The 20,899-nt window shown below is 43.3% G+C and overlaps 1 protein-coding gene across 1 annotated transcript in view; it reads left to right on the forward strand.

The window, feature by feature from the left end:
* COG7 (component of oligomeric golgi complex 7) overlaps positions 1–20,899 on the forward strand; it is a 75,223-nt gene that overhangs the window by 3,826 nt on the left and 50,498 nt on the right. The window contains 5 exon segments of the mRNA XM_008697164.2: positions 484–632; positions 802–918; positions 2,922–3,090; positions 18,743–18,825; positions 19,594–19,716. Coding sequence (XP_008695386.2) covers positions 484–632; positions 802–918; positions 2,922–3,090; positions 18,743–18,825; positions 19,594–19,716 — 641 coding nt within the window.

Here is a 20,899-nt window from a genome sequence, read left to right on the forward strand (position 1 = left end):
GGACCTGCATTTAACTGTGGCCCAGTTGACGCAGGTCATCTGTGGACTCTATTTTGAAAAGACCATGGAATGCAGACACTGGGGCCAGACACATGATTCCTGGAGACATAAAGAGATAGAATGTTTGTAGATCACCTGGGACGTAGCTGGCATTTACCCGGTGCCAGATTCTTTCATTTTCTCTCCTCACAAAGGGAGTTTCAATTTAACTCAGTGGTGGAAAAGTGTTGATGTTGGGTCAGGTTGATGGTTCATTTCTTGTCAAATCACATGGCCCACACCAATCAGACTGGGGAGGACATGGTCCTGACAGAGCCCACCTCCCAGCCCACCTCCTCTCCACTCCCCATCTTCCACAGGCTCAGAAAACTGCGTGGTTGGGGGTGCTTTGGGGGAAATTCCCTTCCTGTCCTCTGATCTATTCATCTTGTTCACTGGTGACTGGTCCAGTTTTCACCTTTTGTTCTTGGGTTCTTGCTACAGAAACAAGTCACCAGGCGCTTCAGAACATGCCCAAAGTGCTCCGCGATGTGGAAGCCCTCAAACAGGAGGCGTCTTTTCTGAAAGAACAAATGATTCTTGTCAAGGAGGACATTAAGAAGTTTGAACAGGATACATCTCAATCGATGCAGGTATTTTAGCTCCTGTCCCAAATGCTGATTCTTGCTTTTGGAAGACATTCCCGGAAGCTCCCCTAAAGACAGGAGTGTGCCATGGTGCTTATGTTTCAAGTCACCGGTGGAGGGTTGAGATAAAGGAACTGCCACTTCCTTAGTTTTTGACCTCTCATTTCTCTTCTAGGTATTGGTGGAAATCGACCAGGTCAAGTCCAGAATGCAGCTTGCAGCGGAGTCTCTCCAGGAGGCAGACAAGTGGAGCACGCTGAGTGCCGATATCGAGGAGACCTTTAAGACTCAGGTAGGTCTTCAGTTTCGGGGAGGTCTGCAGGTGGGTGGGCAGGCGCTTGAGGTTTGGGGAAACAAATGAGAAAGTCGTTTCCTTGAAACCCCAAGGGTTGGGAAGAAGCAGTGCGTGGAAGCGTAAATGCACAGGCAAAGGGTGAGAAGACCTGCAATTTCTCTGGGTCTTTCCAACTTCTGGAGTTGGTATCTCCCGCTTGACTGAAGGTCTTCTCATCACAGAGAGTTCGGGAGAAACTTCAGTGAAAAAGGCAGAGAAAATGGATGGCATGAGTGTGGAACACAGGCAGGAAGCCTTCCACGCCCTGGGACCCTCTGGGGCTGCCAACTCTGGGAAATTGCAATGCTTTTGATACCTGGTTATCAGGATGAGGTTAGGTGATGTCTCATGAAAAACTCTTTTTCAGTTGTTAAGTACAATGAATTCTTTTATTGTCTCTTTTGCTGGTTTTCCTTTCTTTTGTTCCTTTTTTTTTTTTTTAAGATTTTATTTATTTATTTGAGAGAGAGAGAGAGATAGTGAGAGCATGAGCAGGGAGTGGGAGAAGAAGACTCCCGGCTGAGCAGGGAGCCCAATGTGGGGCTTGATCCCGGGACCCCGGGATCATGATCTGAGCTGAAGGCAGGTGCTTAACCAACTAAGCCACCCAGGTGCCCCCCTTTTTGCTAGTTTTCAAAACTCTCACAGGTTTTTTAAAAAGTGCTTATTGCACGAGGGGAAAAAATTAGTAAACAGGAATAAACGGTGAAGAATGTTTTTCTTGTAACCCTGACACCCCTGATCCCCTCATTGCCCTTCCACGTACAGACTCTCTTCACACCTTTATGCCTGTCCTTCCAGATACACACACATACATAGATATGATCCCTGCCCTTTTGTGCCCCTACATGGTAGTATGTTGTGAATGCTGCTCTGCACTTTTTGCACTCCACAATCTATTATTTTCTATCGGTTATCTTTATCTTGAAGTACAGGAGAGCCATACTTCTTCCCATTCCATTTCAGAGCCCCCTCTGGGCTCATGACAAGGTAATCAATGTGGGCCTCACAGATGTGAGTTGCAAATCTTCCTGGATTCCTGGCACATGCCTGAGAGGGAATGGACTTAAATAGTCTGTGATTGCAGTCAGCACACTACTAGTATTCACTAGCTAAATGTTAGAAAGCTTTTGCCCTTCCCAACTATCCTGATATTCAGAACCAGCTGCCCACAAGACCACATGCATCCTGCTGGACTCCCCCTAGGCACCGTGAACTGAATTCATTATTTCTATCTAGAACCACTCCCCATTTGCTCTTCCCTTTGGTCTCCCTGTCTTGGTTCATGGCGGCACTTCCAAGCAAGGTTCTAGGCTAGAAACCTCAGCAGTCCTTAACCGCTCCCTCTTCCCCATCTCTCCCATCTTTCTCTGTAGTTGTTTGTTCTTTGGATGCCTCTGCCACCACTCTGGTCACACTTCCCATTGTCTTTCTCCTAGACCATTGCAGCAGCCACCCATCCCTGCTGGCTTCTGGCCTCTCACAGGCAAACTCAGTTGCTCCCTCCCCTGTGCCCTGGTAGCACCTGAGCCGTGCTCCTTACAATGTGTCCTGATCTTTCTGTCCCTATGTGTTGTGAATTCAGGGGCTGCAGTGTGATCTTCTTTGTGTCTCAAACATCTAATACAGTGTCTGACACGTCGTAGACACCTATTGAGTACTGAAATGAGACATAATTACTGCATTCTTAATTCTTTTAAAAAACGTTTCTTTTTCTTTTTCTTTTTCTTCCTTTTAAGATTTTATTTATTTATTCGAGAGAAAGAGAGGGAGAGTACAAGCAGGGAAAAGGGAGAAGTAGGCTCCCCACTGAGTAGGGAGCCTGATGTGGGGCTCAATCCTAGGACCCTGAGATCATGACCTGAGCTGAAGGCAGATGCTTAACTGACTGAGCCACCCAGGCGCCCCTGGAGGACCTGTGGTCTTTTAAAATAAATATCCTCTATTCTGGTCTTTTATAGGACATAGCTGTGATTTCTGCCAAGCTGACAGGTATGCAGAACAGCTTAATGATGCTTGTTGATACACCAGACTACTCGGAAAAATGTGTGCACTTGGAGGCACTGAAGAACAGGCTGGAGGCCCTGGCCTCTCCGCAGATTGTAGCGGCGTTCACCTCTCAGTCTGTAGGTAAGTGTGGGCCCTCTCTCATCTCTGTGCACACCTCCTCACAAAGGTAAGGCTTTCCAAGTCTTCAACCTTTTGAGTGTCTTACTGTGGATTAAATTATGTAGTTTGGCAGTTAAGTTGTAACTTTATGGGGGTTTCCTTTTTGCAATAATTTATATAAATGTTTTTGAGCATATAGAATAGTTGAGCTAAGCACATGACAAACACACCATCTAGATCCTAGTTTAGCGTTTTACCACATTTGTTTTGTCACATATCTACCCACCCATCCATCTCTGTCCATCCAGGTTCTGTTTGGGATGCATTGCAGAATAACTTACAGATGTCGGCATACTTCACCCTTAAATGCTTCTGCATTCATATCAATAACTAGAGTTCAGGATTGGTTTATGATTCCCTTTTTTGGAGGTAAAATTTACTTTTAGAGAAATGCACACATCTTAGGCATACTGTTTGATGAGTTTTGACCCTTGTCAAATATGATTTTTATTTCCTCTGACCTACTAACGTGGGAAATCCTATTGATAGCATTTCTAATACTGTATTATTCTTGCAACTCACGAACAAGCCCCACATGTTTATGGGATGTCTCTGTGGGTGCACACACATGTGTGTGCATGTTAAAGTCTTACTGGATATTTGCTGGCATTTTATATAGAACTTTTTCATAGAGATCCATTTAGTAAATATCTGTGTGAGGTTTTGCTATCAGGGTTGTGTTGGCTTCATAGAAATGGTTGGGAAGCTTCAGTCTTCCTTATTACTCTGTTAGGTTTTGTTTTTAAAGATTTTATTTATTCATTTGAGAGAGGCACAGAGACAGAGAGAGAACGAGGGGGTTAGGAGAGGCAGGGGGAGAAGCAGGCTCCCGGCCGAGCAGGGAGCCCAACGTGAGGCTCAGTCCCAGGACCCTGGGATCATGACCTAAGCCGAAGGCAGACGCTTAATGACTGAGCCACCCAGGTGCCCTTTTAAGGAACATTTTTATCAAATATTGCCATAGCTCAGATAGAATGCTTTCTATTTGTAGTTCAACTTGGGTGTGAATATTATAACTTCTGCCTTTTTCGTTTGTACTTGCTTTAATATGGCTTTACCCATTTTTTTTTAACCTTCAAACTTTCTGAGATGTTTTATTTTAGACTTGGCTATTGGAGATGGCACATTGTTGAATTTTGATTTTTGATCTAATCCTTGTGCTTTTTAATAAATGACTTTATCCCATTTAGGTTTTTATTTTATTCCAGAAATTCTCAGTCTTTTATGTCTCTATATTTTCTACCTTATGTTTCTCTTTTCTTTGTGTTTTTTCCTCACAGATGATTTGAAAGATATATATAAGTTTTGAGTTTTTCTAGTGATTTAGGATTTCAAATTATACTAAACTAAATTTCTTTTTCAATTTATCAGCCTCCTGAATGAAACACTATCTTCCTCCCCCAGGTCGTGTGCTTTAACTCTTTCTGCTTTCCATTGTCCCTCTTCCCTGCCCAGTCTAGAAGATTGCAAGTCATGCTATACTATCTAATTATTCATTATTAATTTTGAAATTATTCATTGTTTTATCATGTGGCTTTTCTCTAAACTTTTAAATATTAGAAAATTTTCATATTTGATATTTTATCTTTACATAACTGTTTTCTTTTTTCTTTTCTTTTTTTTTTTTTAAAGATTTTATTTATTATTAATTTGACAGAGAGACACAGCCAGAGAGAGAGAGGGAACACAAGCAGGGGGAGTGGGAGAGGAAGAAGCAGGCTCCTAGCCGAGGAGCCTGATGTGGGGCTCGATCCCATAACGCTGGGATCACGCCCTGAGCCGAAGGCAGACGCTTAACAACTGTGCCACCCAGGCGCCCCTACATAACTGTTTTCTAACTAATAATTGGTTATTTATGCTCAGGGTCTTGTTTAAATGGATTCAGTGCTCACTTTTTAGACTTTTCAGCCCACGTGTTCCCCATTTATTAATTTTTTGAGGCTTCTCTTCATGACCAGCATTTTGTTTTCAAGTAGATTTTTTTTTGCCTCAGGAAGGGCATAGGGATTATATGTACAGCCTCAGTGTTTATGTAGGAAAGAATGTCTTTCTGTTGCTTTTACACATAGAAGAAAATGGCTGCATTTGGAATTTTTGGATCACATTGTTTTTCCTTTAGAATTCTGGAAACCTTGCTTCTGCGTCTTCTGCCAACTGTATTTGGCTGATAAACATGAGACTGGCCTCCTTCCTTCCTTCCTTCCTTCCTTCTTTTTTTTTTTTTTTTTTTTTTTTTTTTGTTGTTTGTTTCTTTTCCTTGAATAGTTAAAACAGGTGTTAGCAAGCACTTTCCGTAAAGGGCCGGGTAGTAAATATTTTGGGCTGTCTGGGCCATGTGCTCTCTGTCACCAATACTTAACTCTGCAGTTGTAGTGTGAAAGCCTGTGTGTAAATGAGTGGGCTTCTCTGTGTTCCAATAAAATTTTATGACAAAACCAGGTGGTGATTTGGCCTGCTGGCTCATCATTTGCTGACTTCTGGCTTAAAAGATTCTTTCTTTTACCGTATGGTTTAGTTACTTCACTAGATTATTTTTCAGTTTGGGAAAAATATTTTTCTGGAACATAATGTGAGCTCTTTTTATTTGCTGATTCATGTCTTTCTCCATTTCTAGAAAATTTCTTTCTTAAAAATTTTTTTCTATTCCATTTGTTTTCCATTTTTGAGAACATCAACTGTCTGTCCATCAGGTCTCTGTTTCCCCCTCCCTTTATGTCGTGTTCTCTCTGGTCTATTTTAGCTCTTTATTGACTCTCACCGTAGTCTTTTTTTATTTTTCCAAAAGATTGTTTTCCGTTTCACCAATAGCATCCTTTTTCTTTCCTCCCTCCTTCCCTCCCTCCCTCCCTTCCTTTCTTCCTAAAGATTTTATTTATTTATTTGAGAGAGAGATAGCAAGAGAGAGCACGAGTTGGGTGGAGGGGCACAGGGAGAGGGAGAAGCAGGTGCCCCACTGAGCAGGGAACCCGATGCGGGGCTCGATCGCAGGACGCTGGGATCGTGACCAGAGCCGAAGACAGATGCTTAACTGACTGAGCCACCCAGGTGTCCCAAGTCCTTTGCCCTTTTTAAAATCAGGTTATTTATTTTTTATTGTTGAATTATAGGAGTTTGTTATATAGTCCAGATATTAATCCCTGATCAGATATATGATTTGTATACTTGCATTCTGTGGGTTGTCTTTTCATTCTATTTATAGTGTCCTTTGATGCACAAGTCTTAAATTTTGATGTAGTCTAATATATCTGTGTTTAATTTTATTGCTTGTGTTTTTGGGGTCGTAAGTAAGAAACTATTGCCAAATCCAATGTCATGAAACTTATCCCATTTTCTTCTAAGAGTTGATAGTTTTAGCTCTTACATGTAGCTCTTTGATCCATTTTAAGTTAATTTTTGTATATGGTGTAAGGGTCCAGCTTCTTACTTTTGCATGTGGATATCCAGTTTTCTGAGCATCATTTGTTGTCCTTTCCCCATTGAATGGCCTTGACACCCTTGTTGAAAGTCATGTGACTGTATATGCGAAGGTTTATTTCTGGGCTCTCTATTCTCTTCTGTTGGTCATGTCTATCCTTATGCCAGTACCACACTGTTACCCCCCACACACACACACATTGTTTTGATTATTGTAGCTTTGTTTTGAAATCATGTAGTATGTTTTGAAATCATGAAGTGTGAGACCACCAATGTTACTCTTCTTTTTCAAGATTGTTTTGTCTATTTGGGGGTCCCTTGAAATGCCATATAAATTCTAGGATGGGTTTTTCTGTTTCTCCAGCAGACACCACTGGGATTTTGATAGGGATTGCATTGAATCTGTAGATGGCTTTGGGTAGTTTTGCCATCTTAACAGTATTAAGTATTCCAGTCGATGAACATGGGATGTTTTTTCATTTATTTGTGTCTTCTTTAATTTCTTTCAGCAGTGTTTTTTTGTTTTCAGAGTACAAGTCTTTCAGGTCCTTGTTACATTTATTCCTAAGTATTTTATCTTTTTGATGCTACTGTAAATGAAAATTTTTTAAAATTTCCTCCTCAGATTGTTCATTGTCAGTATATAGAAAAACAACTGATTTTTTTTTTAAAAGATTTTATTTATTCATTTGAGAGAGAGAGACAGAGACAGAGAGCACAAGCAGGGGGAGAAGCAGAGGGAGAGGAAGAAGCAGACTCCATGCTGAGCTGGGAGCCCGATGTGGGGCTTGATCCCAGGACCTGGAGATCATGACCTGAACTGAAGGCAGACACCCAACCATCTGAGCCACCCAGGCACCCCAACACAACTGATTTTTGTGTGTTGATTTTGTATCCTACAACTTTGCCAAATTCACTTATTAGTTCTAATAGGTATTTTTGTGGAATCTTTAGGGTTTTCTGATTATAATATCATATCATCTGCAAGCAAAGATAATTTTACTTCTTGCTTTTCTCTTAGAATGCTTTTAATTTCTCTTTCATGCCTCATTGGTCTGGCTAAGACTTCCAGCACTAAGGTGAATAAAGGTGGCAAAAGCAGGCATTTTTGTCTTGTTCCTGATCTCAGAGGAAGAGTTTGAAATAGCTTTTCACCATTGAGTATTAATTATGTCAGCTGGGGGCTTTTCATGTACGGCCTCTATTACATTGACATAGTTTGCTTCTATTCCTAGTTTGTTGAGTTATATCATGAAAAGTGTTGAATTTTATCAAATTCTTTTCTTCATTATTTGAGATGATCATGTGAATTTTGTCCATCAGTCTGTTAATATGGTATATTACATTGACTGATTTTCATATCTTGAACCATCCTTGCATCTCAGCAATAGATTCTACTTGGCTGTAGAGTATTATTCTTTTAATGTGCTGCTGATTTTGGTTTGCTAGTATTTCGTCAAGGATTTTTGCATCAGTATTCATCAGGGATGTGGCACCTGGGTGGCTCAGTTGGTTAAGTGTGTGACTTTTGATTTCTGCTCTGGTCATGATCTCAGGATCATGAGATTGAGCCCCGTGTTGGGCCCTGTGCTGGGTGTGGAGTCTGCTTGAGCACTCCACCGCTGCTTGAGTGCACGTGTGCTCTCTCTCTCTCTCTCAAAAAAAAAAAACCATCAGGGATATTGATCTGTAGGTTTCTTGTATTGTCTTTGTCTGGCTTTGGATTGGCGTAATGCTGGCCTCATAGAATGAGTTAGAAAGTGTTTCCCTCCCTTCAGTGTTTTGGAAGAGTTTGAGAAGTATTGGTAATAATTTTTCTTTAAATGTCTAGTATATTCACCAGCCATTTGGTGTGCTTTTCTTTGTTGAAAGGTTTTGGATACTGATTCAATCTCCTTACTAGTTTTAGATCCATTTAGATTTCTTATTTCTTCATGATTCAGTCTTGGTAGATTGTGTGTGTCTAAGAATTTGTTCATTACATCTAGTTAATCCAATTTGTTGGTGTATAATTGTCCATAGTACTTATTTATTTATTTTATTTTTAATTTATTTACTTAAAAAATATTTATTTATTTGAGAGAGAAAGAGAGTAGGAGCACAAGCTTTGGGAGAGGGAGAGGGAGAAGCAGACACCCTGCTGAGCACAGAGCCTGACATGGGGCTCGCTCCCAGGACATGGAGGCCATAATGTGAGCTGAAGTCACACGTTTAACCAACTGAGCCACCCAGGCACCCCTATTTTTTTTTTTTTAAGATTTTATTTATTTATTTGACAGAGACAGCCAGCGAGAGAGGGAACACAAGCAGGGGGAGTGGGAGAGGAAGAAGCAGGCTCCCAGCAGAGGAGCCTGATGTGGGGCTCGATCCCAGAATGCTGGGATCACGCCCTGAGCCGAAGGCAGACGCTTAACGACTGCGCCACCCAGGCGCCCCTATTTTTTTTTTTTTTAAGTAGGCTCTATGCCCAACACAGGACTTGAACTCAGAACTCTGAGATCAAGACCTGAGATCAGGAGTTTGACACTCCACCAACTGAGCAATTCAGGCGCCCCCCCCCCGTAGTATTTTCTTACAATCCTTTTTATTTCTGTAAGATCAGTAGTAGTGTCCTTCCTTTCATTTCTGACTTTATTTGAAATACCTTCTCTCTTTTTCGTAGTGAATCTAAGTAAAAGTTTGCCAATTTTGTTCATCTTTTCAAAGAACGAACTCTTGGTTTTGTTGATTTTTCTTTTTTCTTTTGCTCTATTACATTGATCTCTGCTCTGATCTTTATTATTTCTTCCCTTCTGCTACCTTTTGGTTTAGTTTGTTCTTTTTTTTTTCCTAGTTCTTGAGGATATAGAGTTTAGGTTGTTGGCTTGAGATCTTTCTTCTTTTTTAAGGTAGGTATTTACAGCTATAAATGAGCCCTTAGTGCTGCTTGTGTGGCATCCTGGACGTTTTGGTATGTTGTGTTTTTATTTTCATTTGTCTCAAGATAATTCCTCATTTCCCTTATGGTATCTTCTTTGACCCATTGGTTGTTTAAGACTGTTGTTTAATCTCCACATATTTGTGAATTTTCCCATAGTTTTTTCTTCTTTTGATTTCTAGTTTTATTTCATTATGATTGGAAAGGATATATGATTTCCGTCTTAGTTATACTTGTCTTCTGGCCTCAGATATGATCTATCCTGGAGAATGTTTCATGGGCACTTGAGAAAAATATGTATTCTGCTGTTGTTGGGTGGAGTGTTCTGTGTGTGTGTGTGTGTGTGTGTGTGTATGTGTTGGGTCTAATTGGTTTATGGTGGTGGTAAAGTCCTCGACTTCCTTATTATCCTCTCTCTGCTTGTTCTTGAAGTGCTCTCATGATGGACCTTCTGCACGCTCTGTTCCTTCTCTTTTTTCCCCTCCCTGTGTTACTTTTGCACAGGTCCTATTGTGGGGTTTTCTTGGTTTGTTTTTGTTTCTGCTTAGTCATATTTATACGTGGCTGCTTTTTTCTGGGCTTGCTCTTTACTGGAAACTAACGTGCGATCTCCAAAGAAGCCCCTCCTTGTTTACCTGGGCTTTGTTGAGAACTCTCCTCTTGCCCTTGAATTAAAGGCTGCGTTCTGTGTTGTGCTCTTCAGTGGCCTAAAGAGAACGGATTCAGGACTCATTTCCAGCTTTTTCACTCCATAACATACCCATTTGTCAGTCGTCTGTTTGGAGATGGGATCCAGGACTGGAGTTGGGCTGCGGAAAGTCACCATCTGGCAGCTTTGTTCCTCCCATTTTCTCATGAATGTGTTGCAGCTACAGACCCACGGAGCTCGTGGATGTGGTTGGGGTGCACCTCTGGTTAGGTGGTGTTGGAGAAGAAATTAGCAATGGAGGTGGGGAGGTGGTGCCTCTGTGAATTTGAGTGCTTTTCCTTTCCTTCTGGAGGGGTTCGCTACTGAAATCAGGTTTGAATGATGCCCTTTGGGTCAAGATTATGGGCCTTGGTGGTGAGGGCAAACTATATTTGACTGCTTTTGTTCGCAGATTTAAATCAGGCTTGATTCTAGACTCACTCTCTGTAGGCAGGATGGATTCGGAAGGGGGAAATTGCTTTTTTTAGCTGCTGCTGGGCTGAAGCGGAGATAAGCCTTCTCCCCTTGCCTGGACCAGACCTCCTCTTTGCTCCCTGTCTCCACCTTGTCCTGCCATGCTCAGCCGCTCCCTGCCGGTAGTCCCAGTGCTCCTGTCATCCCCACTCAGCTTGGGCCAAAGTGACTGGGTATCTGATTACTTTCTCTGAAGTTCTGTAGTACAGATATTTCCCCGGCTTCAGCACGGACGAAATGGTATTGTATTTTTCTCCTGGTGGTGATTTTTGGTGAGCATCAGGAAGCTTTCCCCCCCACCCAAAATAATGTGCTCTTTCATCAGCTATCTTTCCTGGAAGGCCAAGGTGCTTTTTTATCTAACAGTTTTTATTTTTATTTTTTTTTAAGGTTATTTATTTATTTGACAGAGAGAGAGAGCGTGTGAGCACAAACACGGGGAGCGGGAGAGGGTGAGGGAGAAGCAGGCTCCCCACTGAGCAGAGAGTCCGATGCAGGGCTTGATCCCAGGACTCTGGGATCATGACCTGAGCTGAAGGCGGACACTTAACCGACTGAGCCACCCAGGTGCCCCTATCAAACAGTTTTTAAAGGGAAATCTCTGGAAGTGCCTGGGTGGCTCAGTTGGCTAAGCATCCAGCTCTTTATCTCAGGGTCTTAAGTTCCATGGACCTACTTAAAAAAGGGGGGGAGGGGTGCCTGGGTGGCATAGCGGTTAAGCGTCTGCCTTCGGCTCAGGGCGTGATCCTGGCGTTATGGGATCGAGCCCCACATCAGGCTCCTCTGCTATGAGCCTGCTTCTTCCTCTCCCACTCCCCCTGCTTGTGCTCCCTCTCTCGCTGGCTGTCTCTCTGTCGAATAAATAAATAAAATCTTAAAAAAAAAAGGGGGGGGAATCACCGCTAAATTAGTACCTCCCCAACACCTTATCCCTTTCCATCTCTCTGCTTATAGTGACAGTCTCCAAGCTCACATGCCTATTTTAGTCTACACAACCAACCAATAATTTGGTTACATTGAAGTAACTTTTTAAAAAAAGGTTTTATTTATTTATTTATTTGAGAGAGAGAGAGAGAGAGAACAAGCAGGGGGAGTGGCAGGCAGAGGGAGAAGCAGACTCCCTGTTGAGCAGGGAGCCTGATGCGGGACTCGATCCTAGGACCCTGGGATCATGAACTGAGCCGAAGGCAGATGCTTAACCGACTGAGCCATCCAGGCGTCCCTGAAGCAACTTTTTGTAGCAGTTTTACATGTAGCAGGAAGATTCCTTCATCTAAGGGATCATGGGAAAATAATAAGCATCTTAGGACAAATAGACATCTTCCAGCTCATGGATTCCTGCCCATCAAAGTGAGATCTGCCAACAGATTTCCAAAGCCTAGCTGGGTTATCATTGCAGTAGTTGCGCTCACAGATTTTCCTTCTCAACAGGTATAAAAAGTTGGGTACCTGTTTGTGCAGTTAAAAAATTTTTTTCTTCTCTTTTAACGTCTTTCTGAGATGGTAGCATCTGAGTTTTGGCCACAAGGGGGCAGATGAGTGCCAGAGATGGTGCAGCTGAACGACTGTCCTAAGGCTGTCGCCCTGGCTTCTCCGCTGTGAGCCTGGAAGCAGGTGCTCCCATTCAGTCCTTTCTTCTGCTCTTGGGAAAATATGTAAGAAACTACTTGATATTAATACCAGAATTTGGCTCTTAGAGTACATTGCTATGTGTGGCATGCTGATGTTTACCAAATTATTTACTTATTCCTCAAGCCACCAAATATGGGAACATTTAAGGGGTTGAGTTTGTTTGCTTTTGTACAATTCCTATCTGGTGTAATTCAAAGTAGGCATTCCGAAAGGATAACTCCCTTTTAAATATTATTTTAAAATACTGATTATGTGAGGAAAAGCAGGGAATGCAAGGATGAATAAGATAAGGTTGCTGTCCTTCAGGGACCTTACAGCTTGGTGAGGGTGAGGCCAGGAAAGAACAAGTACACAAATAATAAAATGATTTACAAGATGGAATGTGAAAGCTGCCTTAGCCGTCCCCAGGATGAAGGGAAACGATGATAGAAAATCAAGGAAGCTTTTCTGAAAGAGCTAATATATGTGCAGATCTTTGAAAGAGAGATGAATTTTTAAAAAATGTTTAATTGTTTCTGATTATAAAAGTAATACAGGTTATTGAGAATTAGAAAGATATACACAAATATAAAAATGAAGATGATTTACCAGTGAACTCAACACCCAGAGATGACTTAATATTTTCTTCTAGTTTTTTCCTGTGAGTGTGCACCTGTATCTTTTAAGGCAGGACTATCCATTGAGTATATACAATTTTGTACCTTGTTTTTCCCCCCTGTGAGCACTGCAGCATGAGCATTTTCTCATGGGCATAGGATTTTGATAGGTGGGGAGGAATGTTTTCCGGCAAAGGAACAACATACATAGGAGTGGTATAGAAATGGGAAAACTCAGGGGCAGTTGTGGGAGTAACAGGTAAGCCCATTTCAATGGAGTGAACGTTGGGAAATGGTCAGATGAGGCTGGACAGGAGAGCTGGGGACAGAGCATAGTTTGCCTTGAACAGACTGAGGAGTTTCTATCCGGGGAAGAATTTCATGGCTATTAGCAGTTTATTAGTAAATCTGCTGAGGGCTGTGGCCGAGTGGAAGGAGTGTGGACCTGGGAGATGGACAAGCCAATTTTGAAATCTTTGGGCTGCTGCCTCTGAGCAATGAGACCTCAGTTTCCTTCTTAGTAAAAGGAGTACGGAAATTGCACCAACGAGTCCTACGCTCCTGGTTCCAAGGGAGGCACTCCGTGAACATTACTCCTTTCTCTTGGACCCCCATTCAAGTTTTCCTGGCTCTCACAGTAACCCAAATGGAATAAGTCCTAAGAGATCAGTTGGGAACTCTCGAAGGTTCTGATTGAATGAGAGCAGCAGCCGCGTTTCTAAAAAGCCATCTAGCTCACCGGATGGAGCTACACTACAAATTGGAAGTCCAGACCAACAAGTGACTTCATCGGTTTCATTTTTCCATTTCTTGAATTCAGTTAAAATTTGTTCCCCTCACCAACCGTGATGAAAAAGTTAAACAGTACTGGAGGTCTTACTGGGGAGAAGAACATTTTTTCCCTCTACCACTTTATTCCCCAGTCCTGATCCCAGGAGAGCACTTTTAATTCTCAGAGCTGTTTTCTCCGGCATTTGACTTTATATTTTTGCATAATACATTTATTAACTTATTTTTATTTTTTTTTAAAGATTTTATTTATTTATTTGACAGAGATAGAGGCAGCCAGCGAGAGAGGGAACACAAGCAGGGGGAGTGGGAGAGGAAGAAGCAGGCTCATAGCTGAAGAGCCTGATGTGGGGCTCGATCCCATAATGCCAGGATCACGCCCTGAGCCGAAGGCAGACGCTTAACCGCTGTGCCACCCAGGCGCCCCCTATTAACTTATTTTTAAAGATTTATTTCCAAGAGAGAGAAAACACGCACATGCGTGCATGGTTGGGGGCGGGAGGGGGGCAGCTGTGCAGAGGAAGAGGGTGAGAGAGAATCTAAAGCAAACTCCCCGCTGAGCACAGAGCCCAACGCAGGGCTTGATCCCATGACCCTAAGATCATGACCTGAGCCAAAATCAAGAGTCGGGTGCTTAACCGACTGAGCCACCCAGGTGCCCCTTTGCATAATACATTTATTATTTTATTTCCTTGTATATTGATTTTAGGCATTGTCTATTGACTTCCTATTGTTATAGCTAGGGATTTCGCTTTCATACCACTCCTCTCTCCCCTCTCCATTCTCCTTGTATACCATTGTTTTTAATTGAACTAATAAATAGTGTTTGTGTTATCACAACTTTATAAGCTCCGTTCATTTTTGCAGAGTCCGGTTCGGCACTATGATTTTAATTCCTTTCCTCTTCAGCTTCACTTCATCTTTAAGTTTCTGGTTGCCTTTTTAATTCCCTCTCATTCTTGCTACCATCCACTGGCCTTCATTTTTTTCCAAAATGGGAGTAAGGCATTCGGAGTTCCTTTCCCCTTTTCCCCAGAGACGTTCCTTCTGTAACTGTCCCCTCTTCTCTGAACTGGATCAGGACAGCTCCTGGAATTCTTGGCTGGGTCTGAGGTTTAAACTGTTGCATCTGTCAGTTGTCATTTTGGACGAGTCACGGGACTTAGATGATGGAACCTGACCGAGAGACGGTCTTGGCACATCTGGTTGTATGATCTTGACGGGCTTATTTATTCTGTTGCCAATTTCTCCATCTTCTGGCCTCGTAGGGTTGCACTGAGGTTGAAGTGAGGTTATATAAGTGGAGATGCTTTGGAAGAAGTGTGAATGTAAAAGGGTGACAGCTAGCTTCTCCACAGTGCGATTTTCTTATGTTGTTACCTATGTTGTATATCGAAGGCCTTTGATAGTATCCTCACCTCTGTTTATATTTATTGATACATTCAAGCAGGTATTCTCTTTCTTCAGGAAAAATGAATGACAGAGAGTGGGGGAAGGGTGAAGGGTAGCCCTCTCAGTCACATGCCTGGGGGTGTTGTCCGTGTCTATACCTAGATGGAACCAGGGTGAAGTGGTACAGATGGGTGCAGTGGGGGAAATATTTTAGGATGAGATTTAAGAGCATTTCTTCCCATATATTTATTTCATTTCACAGATAATTATGACATACTTCCTATGTGCAGGGCACTGTGTGAGAAGTACTTCCTTATGTCCAAATAGAATATGAAATCATGTGCAGAAGCAATGTAAACGAAATTTCCCATCAGCGCTGTTATATTGTCTTACTTATAATCCAAAATCAGTTGTTAATTTGAAATAATAACAATCCATTGGCCCTATGTTAACACTGTGGGTGGATGGCATAGAGACTAGGGACCCCATCTTATTCACATGAGGCCTGTATCAGTTTGGGATTCTTTTGTTGCAAGTGACAGAAACCCAATTCAAACAGGCCTAAATGAAAGAGAGAGAGAGAGACAGAATATATTGCTTATGGAACTGAGAAGTTCCAGAGTAGGTCTCGTTAATCCAGGCACAAACTGTGTGATTATTAGGACCCAGTCTCTCTTGTCATTTCTTGGCTCTGTCTCTCTATATGTTGGCGTTAGTTACTTCCAGGTGCACTTTTCATGTGGTGGCCCATGCACTTCCACGCTTCTATCCTCACAGCTTAAGAGACTGAGCCTGGGTGGCTCAGTCATTAAGCATCTGCCTTCGGCTCAGGGCGTGATCCCAGAGTCCTGGGATCGAGCCCCACATCAGGCTTCTCCGCTATGAGCCTGCTTCTTCCTCTCCCATTCCTCCTGCTTGTGTTCCCTCTCTCGCTGGCTGTCTCTCTCTCTGTCAAATAAATAAAATCTTAAAAAAAAAAAAAAGAAGAGATCCCAGGATTAATCTTGATTGCATTGATGGGCAGGCCTTTGCACCTCAGAACCAATTACTTTGATGAGGTGGATTTGAGGCTCTGGCTGGCCATTCTCTGGATCCTGGAGTAGAGTCAGCTTCACTAGAAACATTTAAATGGAAAATGGTCAAAAGGTACAAACTTCAGTTGTAAAAAGTACCAGGGATGTAATGTACAACATGGTTGTAGCTAATGTTTCTTTTTTTTAAAGATTTTATTTATTTATTTGACAGAGATAGAGACAGCCAGCGAGAGAGGGAACACAAGCAGGGGGAGTGGGAGAGGAAGAAGCAGGCTCACAGCGGAGGAGCCTGATGTGGGGCTCGATCCCAGAACGCCAGGATCACGCCCTGAGCTGAAGGCAGACGCTTAACCGCTGTGCCACCCAGGCGCCCCTGTAGCTAATGTTTCTATAGGATATACCAAGGCAGGTGTTAAGAGAATAAATCCTGACAGATATTCATCACTAGAAGAATTTTTTTCCCTTTATTCTTCTTTCTTTTCTTTTCACCGTGTCTGTATGAGAAAATGGATGTTAGCTGAATCTGTTGTTATCATTTTACAATATGTGTAGCATGATGTATGCCTTAAACTCATACACTGATGTCGTTTCAGTAAAACTGGAAACAAAACCAAACAAAGTAATAGATGATACTGTTCTTTGATTAAGACAATTGACATTTGCTCTGTCTTATGTATATGCAATCACTAGCAGCTGTAGGAAAGTGCTAATGGTATTATTAGGTAATATAAACTAAATGTGTTGCTTTGCCAAAAAAAAAAATGGGAGAATGGGAGGCAGGTCCCTGATCTCCCGAACAACCAGAGCTGTCAGAAGAAGGGCAGTGGGGTGTGGTTGTGAAACAGCGTGTCTACGCCCAGACCCCACAGCACCCAGCAGGTGGCTGTTCACCAGGCAGGGGCTCAGCAGTGCCTTTGCATTGAGTCCGTGGTATTGTTTGGAGCCTGGAAGTCTTTATTGTAGTTGCCAAAGTAGGTTTCCTGTTTCTTTCTCTCTCGTCTGAATCGGGAACTCCTCCCAGTTTTACAAATTTGTGTTTAATTGAATGTATTAACCTTGAAAAACTTGAAATCCTCTGTAAGGGCAGAGACTCCCATGTCACCTTTAAGTTTTCCAGCGCTTTTACTAACTGGGTTGGCTGTATCGCCAAATTCTGCTTTATTATTTGTTTCAAGAAATAACAAGTTCTCTGTGGGGTTGAAATTTTTTAAGTTGTGATTATATTTTTAGACTAGTAAACGTTATAGCAGTTTCTATCAAAAAGCGTTCTTTGAATATACACCAAAATGTTGACAGTGTTTAACAGAGTGTGATAGGCAGTTTTTTCTTCTTGTTTTCCATACGAATATGCTATTTATATTGCTGAAAAACAGTGCTATTTAAAGCAGTCATTAATTGGGACACCTGGGTAGCTCAGTCAGTTAAGCATTTGCCTTCGGCTCAGGTCATGATCTCAGGGTCCTGGGATCAAGCCCCAGGTCAGGCTCTGTGCTCAATGGGGAGACTGCTTCTCCCTCTCACGCTGTCTGCTGCTCTGCCTGCTTCAGCTCTCTCTCTGTCAAATAAATAAAAATCTTAAAAAACCAGTCATAAATTTACTACATTTTTTTGAGTGTCTGCCATGTGCTGTGCTAATTTGGAATAGTGAGACAAGACAGGAAAGATCACAACCTCATAGAGCTTGTATTTCCGAGGGTGAGAAAGATAATAAACTGTTTTACAAGTAACTAAATAGAATAATTCAGATTTTAATTAGTTCTACAAAGGGAAAGCTGTGATAGGGAATAAATAACAGGAGGAACCTAATTTAGGCAGGCTGATTGGGAAAGGCCCTCGTGATAAGAGGAGAGCCACACAGAGAGCCAGAAAGATCATCCCAGACCTAGTAAGTGCAAAGGCCCTGGGGCAGTAAAGAGCATGATTTGTTCTCGGCAGCTGGCAGAAGGTCTGCTGTGTCAGGATTTTTTAGTTCATATAAATATTACATTGAGTCATATGAGATTGCTGCTTTTGTAGGGTCAGAATGGTTAAAGAGCAGTAGTTGCATGTGGTTCAATCTGTGCTGTGGTTGAGCAGTCCTGCCGTTGGCCTGCAAGTGACTAAAGCTCTCTGGGCTGCACTTTCCTCCCCTGTGAAATGAGTTCAGTTGATGGTTTTTCAGATACCTTTCTGTCGCTGACATTTTATGATTCTAGTCTGGGCCAGGAGGAGGTGAGTCAGGTGAATTGCCTAAAGCACAAAATGTAAGGAGGCTCTCGCCCTGCCCTTGCACAACCCTGAAAGTGAGAGTCTCCTTCAGTTTTGCAGCCCAGGCTTAGCTCCTACCCACCGACCACCTCCCACCCCCACCCCCGTCCCATCCCTGATTCGAACTCATTTCAGTGTTCCCGTGGAACAATGACTTTGCTGATGTATAATCTGAGCTCCGTCGCTGATGGTTATTGATGCACTAGCTAAACAAGCCAAGGCTTGCAGGGTCTGAGTCACATATTCTGCCCTTATGCTTGACTTATTTTTCGTATCTGTAGTTTCTATGCCTGAGTTAATTCATTGTGTAGGTAGGCAGTTTGGAAGGCGAGCTTACATATATCCACATTGAGCCAGGTGAATTCTTTCTCTGGTCTACAACAGGAAGCCTGGTACCAAGGTGGACTTGTTTGATGTTGTTCTCCTTTAGATCAGTCCAGAGTGTTTGTGAAGGTGTTTACTGAAATCGACCGGATGCCCCAGCTGCTCGCCTACTACTACAAATGCCACAAGGTGAGGAGCTGGGGGTGCTTAAGTTTGTGGAATGCTCCGAGGCCCTGCAGAGCTCCAATTGCCTGCTCCAGGGGGGAAACACCTGCCTCCTTCCTTGCCCTCTGGCCTTTTTCTTCTGATTTGCCAGTAGGGGGCGTTCTAAGTCCAGCCTGTTTATTCATTTGCTTGCCACTTGGAAAACACAAGCCTTCTGTTTTCCGCCTCTTGTGGGTTGATAGCTGGATTTCACTTACAGACTGACAAGTTGTTTCAATTTCTCCCATTTTTGTCTTTCAAGGGAGAGTCGTGTCTTAGGCCTTATTATGCCCTCAGCAAGCGTGAAGAATTTTTTGTTTTCTAGAGTTGTTGACATGAGGTGAAACCTGACTGCTTTCCGGGCTGACTGAATTCCTCCAGGTCCAGCACTCGTGTGCTTTAAGCAGCGGTGTTAGGCCATGCAGCTCAAGTGCACATGCACTCACACCTTAAGGTCTTTCCCGAAGACTGTAGTATGCCCGGTGGAAGGACCTTGCAGGCTTTGGGGGCGAGGGGAAAGGAGAAGGGAGCACTTGGAGGGCAATGGATTCACATTCTGGTTGATGATCCGAGCAGGTGATGGTGAAGTCTTGTTTCCCCGCCTTTGTTTGCAGCGAATGGTCATCAGGGGGTGCCCGGTGACCCCGGGAGCAGGCAGCAGGGCATGGCTTGCCTCGCTGGGGTGGCAGGGCGGCTTTAGCAGGCGGCATGTCGTGTTTACTCAGTGAAGTCCCCTCTGTTCTGTCTCTGCAGGCGCAGCTTTTAGCAGCCTGGCAAGAACTGTGCCAGAGTGACCTCCCCCTGGACCGACAGCTCACTGGGTTCTATGACGCCTTGCTCGGGGCTTGGCACACACAAATCCAGTGGGCAATGCAGGTAACAGCTCGCTTGGGTCCCAGGGAATGGGCGACTGCCCTGGGAGTGGTGTCTCCCCTGCTTCAAGCACTGCTTTGAACATCTTCCTATTTGCTGCCCTCACCAAAGGAGTTAAAGATAAGTCTTGAAACGCAAGGCAGTAAAATCTTTAGGTCTCCTTAAAACTCTTATCGTGCTTCTCTGTATCTTAAATAGAATCTAATGTGACAGCATTGCACGTTATTCAGCCAGGGAGCCTGTGGCATTCCTGAAGGCCATTATCTCTTGATCTAGAAGCGGGAGGCCCTTGGTCAGGTGGTGTTTGACTGAACAAGATTGTTTTTATCTTAGCTTCAGGTAAAACGTACCTGGCCTAGGATTAGTTTCCCTTGTTCACACAGTACGCCCAGAGTTGGAGGAAGAGTACAGTTTGAAAGGTGCCCTCTGACTTAGGGGACCGACGAGACGGAGGAACTTCATTTCCATTGGACACTTGCCATCACTGATTTTCCCAAAGCCTCTCGGCATGGCATTTTCCACCATCCAGGGTACGAACCGCCATTCCTGTGTCTTGATGCTGGGACGTGCCCCAGATCGTCTTTCCTTCTTTGAGGACAGAAGAGGCTGTGACTTACTGGGCCTGTTGATGGTGTGGCTTGTTTTTGGCTGTTTGCCTTCACAATGAGTTGTGAGTTCCTCTTGCGGTGTGCATCTGTCCCCCATTGGAATGAGCTCGACTGTAGCTGGAGAGAATCCCCCGTACAGGGTCACATCACCCCCGGTGGTTAAAATGCTCTGCTCCATCCTCGTTGCTTTCTCCCAGAGTCCACCGAACTCAGAGTTGGGTCACGACAAGATAAAACCCAGCCTCTTGCAGACGTTCTGCGGCTTTTATGTAATCGTCGCTTCTGCGCAATCCTGTCGATGCCCATTCATTTCTGTGTCCTTGCCTCTTCTGCTGTCTCTCGTGTTGTGAGGACAAAACCAGTTCATGGCCACGTGCAAATGCCCTTCATCATCTCAGAAAAAAGGATTTAGATTTCTCAGACTTCTGTTCGGGCCTCATTCTAATTTTGTAAGATGTGAGTTTGTGCTGGTGTTTACTTTTGGTCCATGGCCCATTTCCTTTTGGGCTGTAAGCATGATAAGAGGCCGTCATCTCCTGAAGCTCAGTATAGTGCAAAAGAAAACCAAAGACACCACA

Source organism: Ursus maritimus, unplaced genomic scaffold, assembly GCF_017311325.1.
Source record: "Ursus maritimus isolate PB19 unplaced genomic scaffold, ASM1731132v1 scaffold_2, whole genome shotgun sequence".
Classification (NCBI taxonomy): Eukaryota; Metazoa; Chordata; class Mammalia; order Carnivora; family Ursidae; genus Ursus; species Ursus maritimus.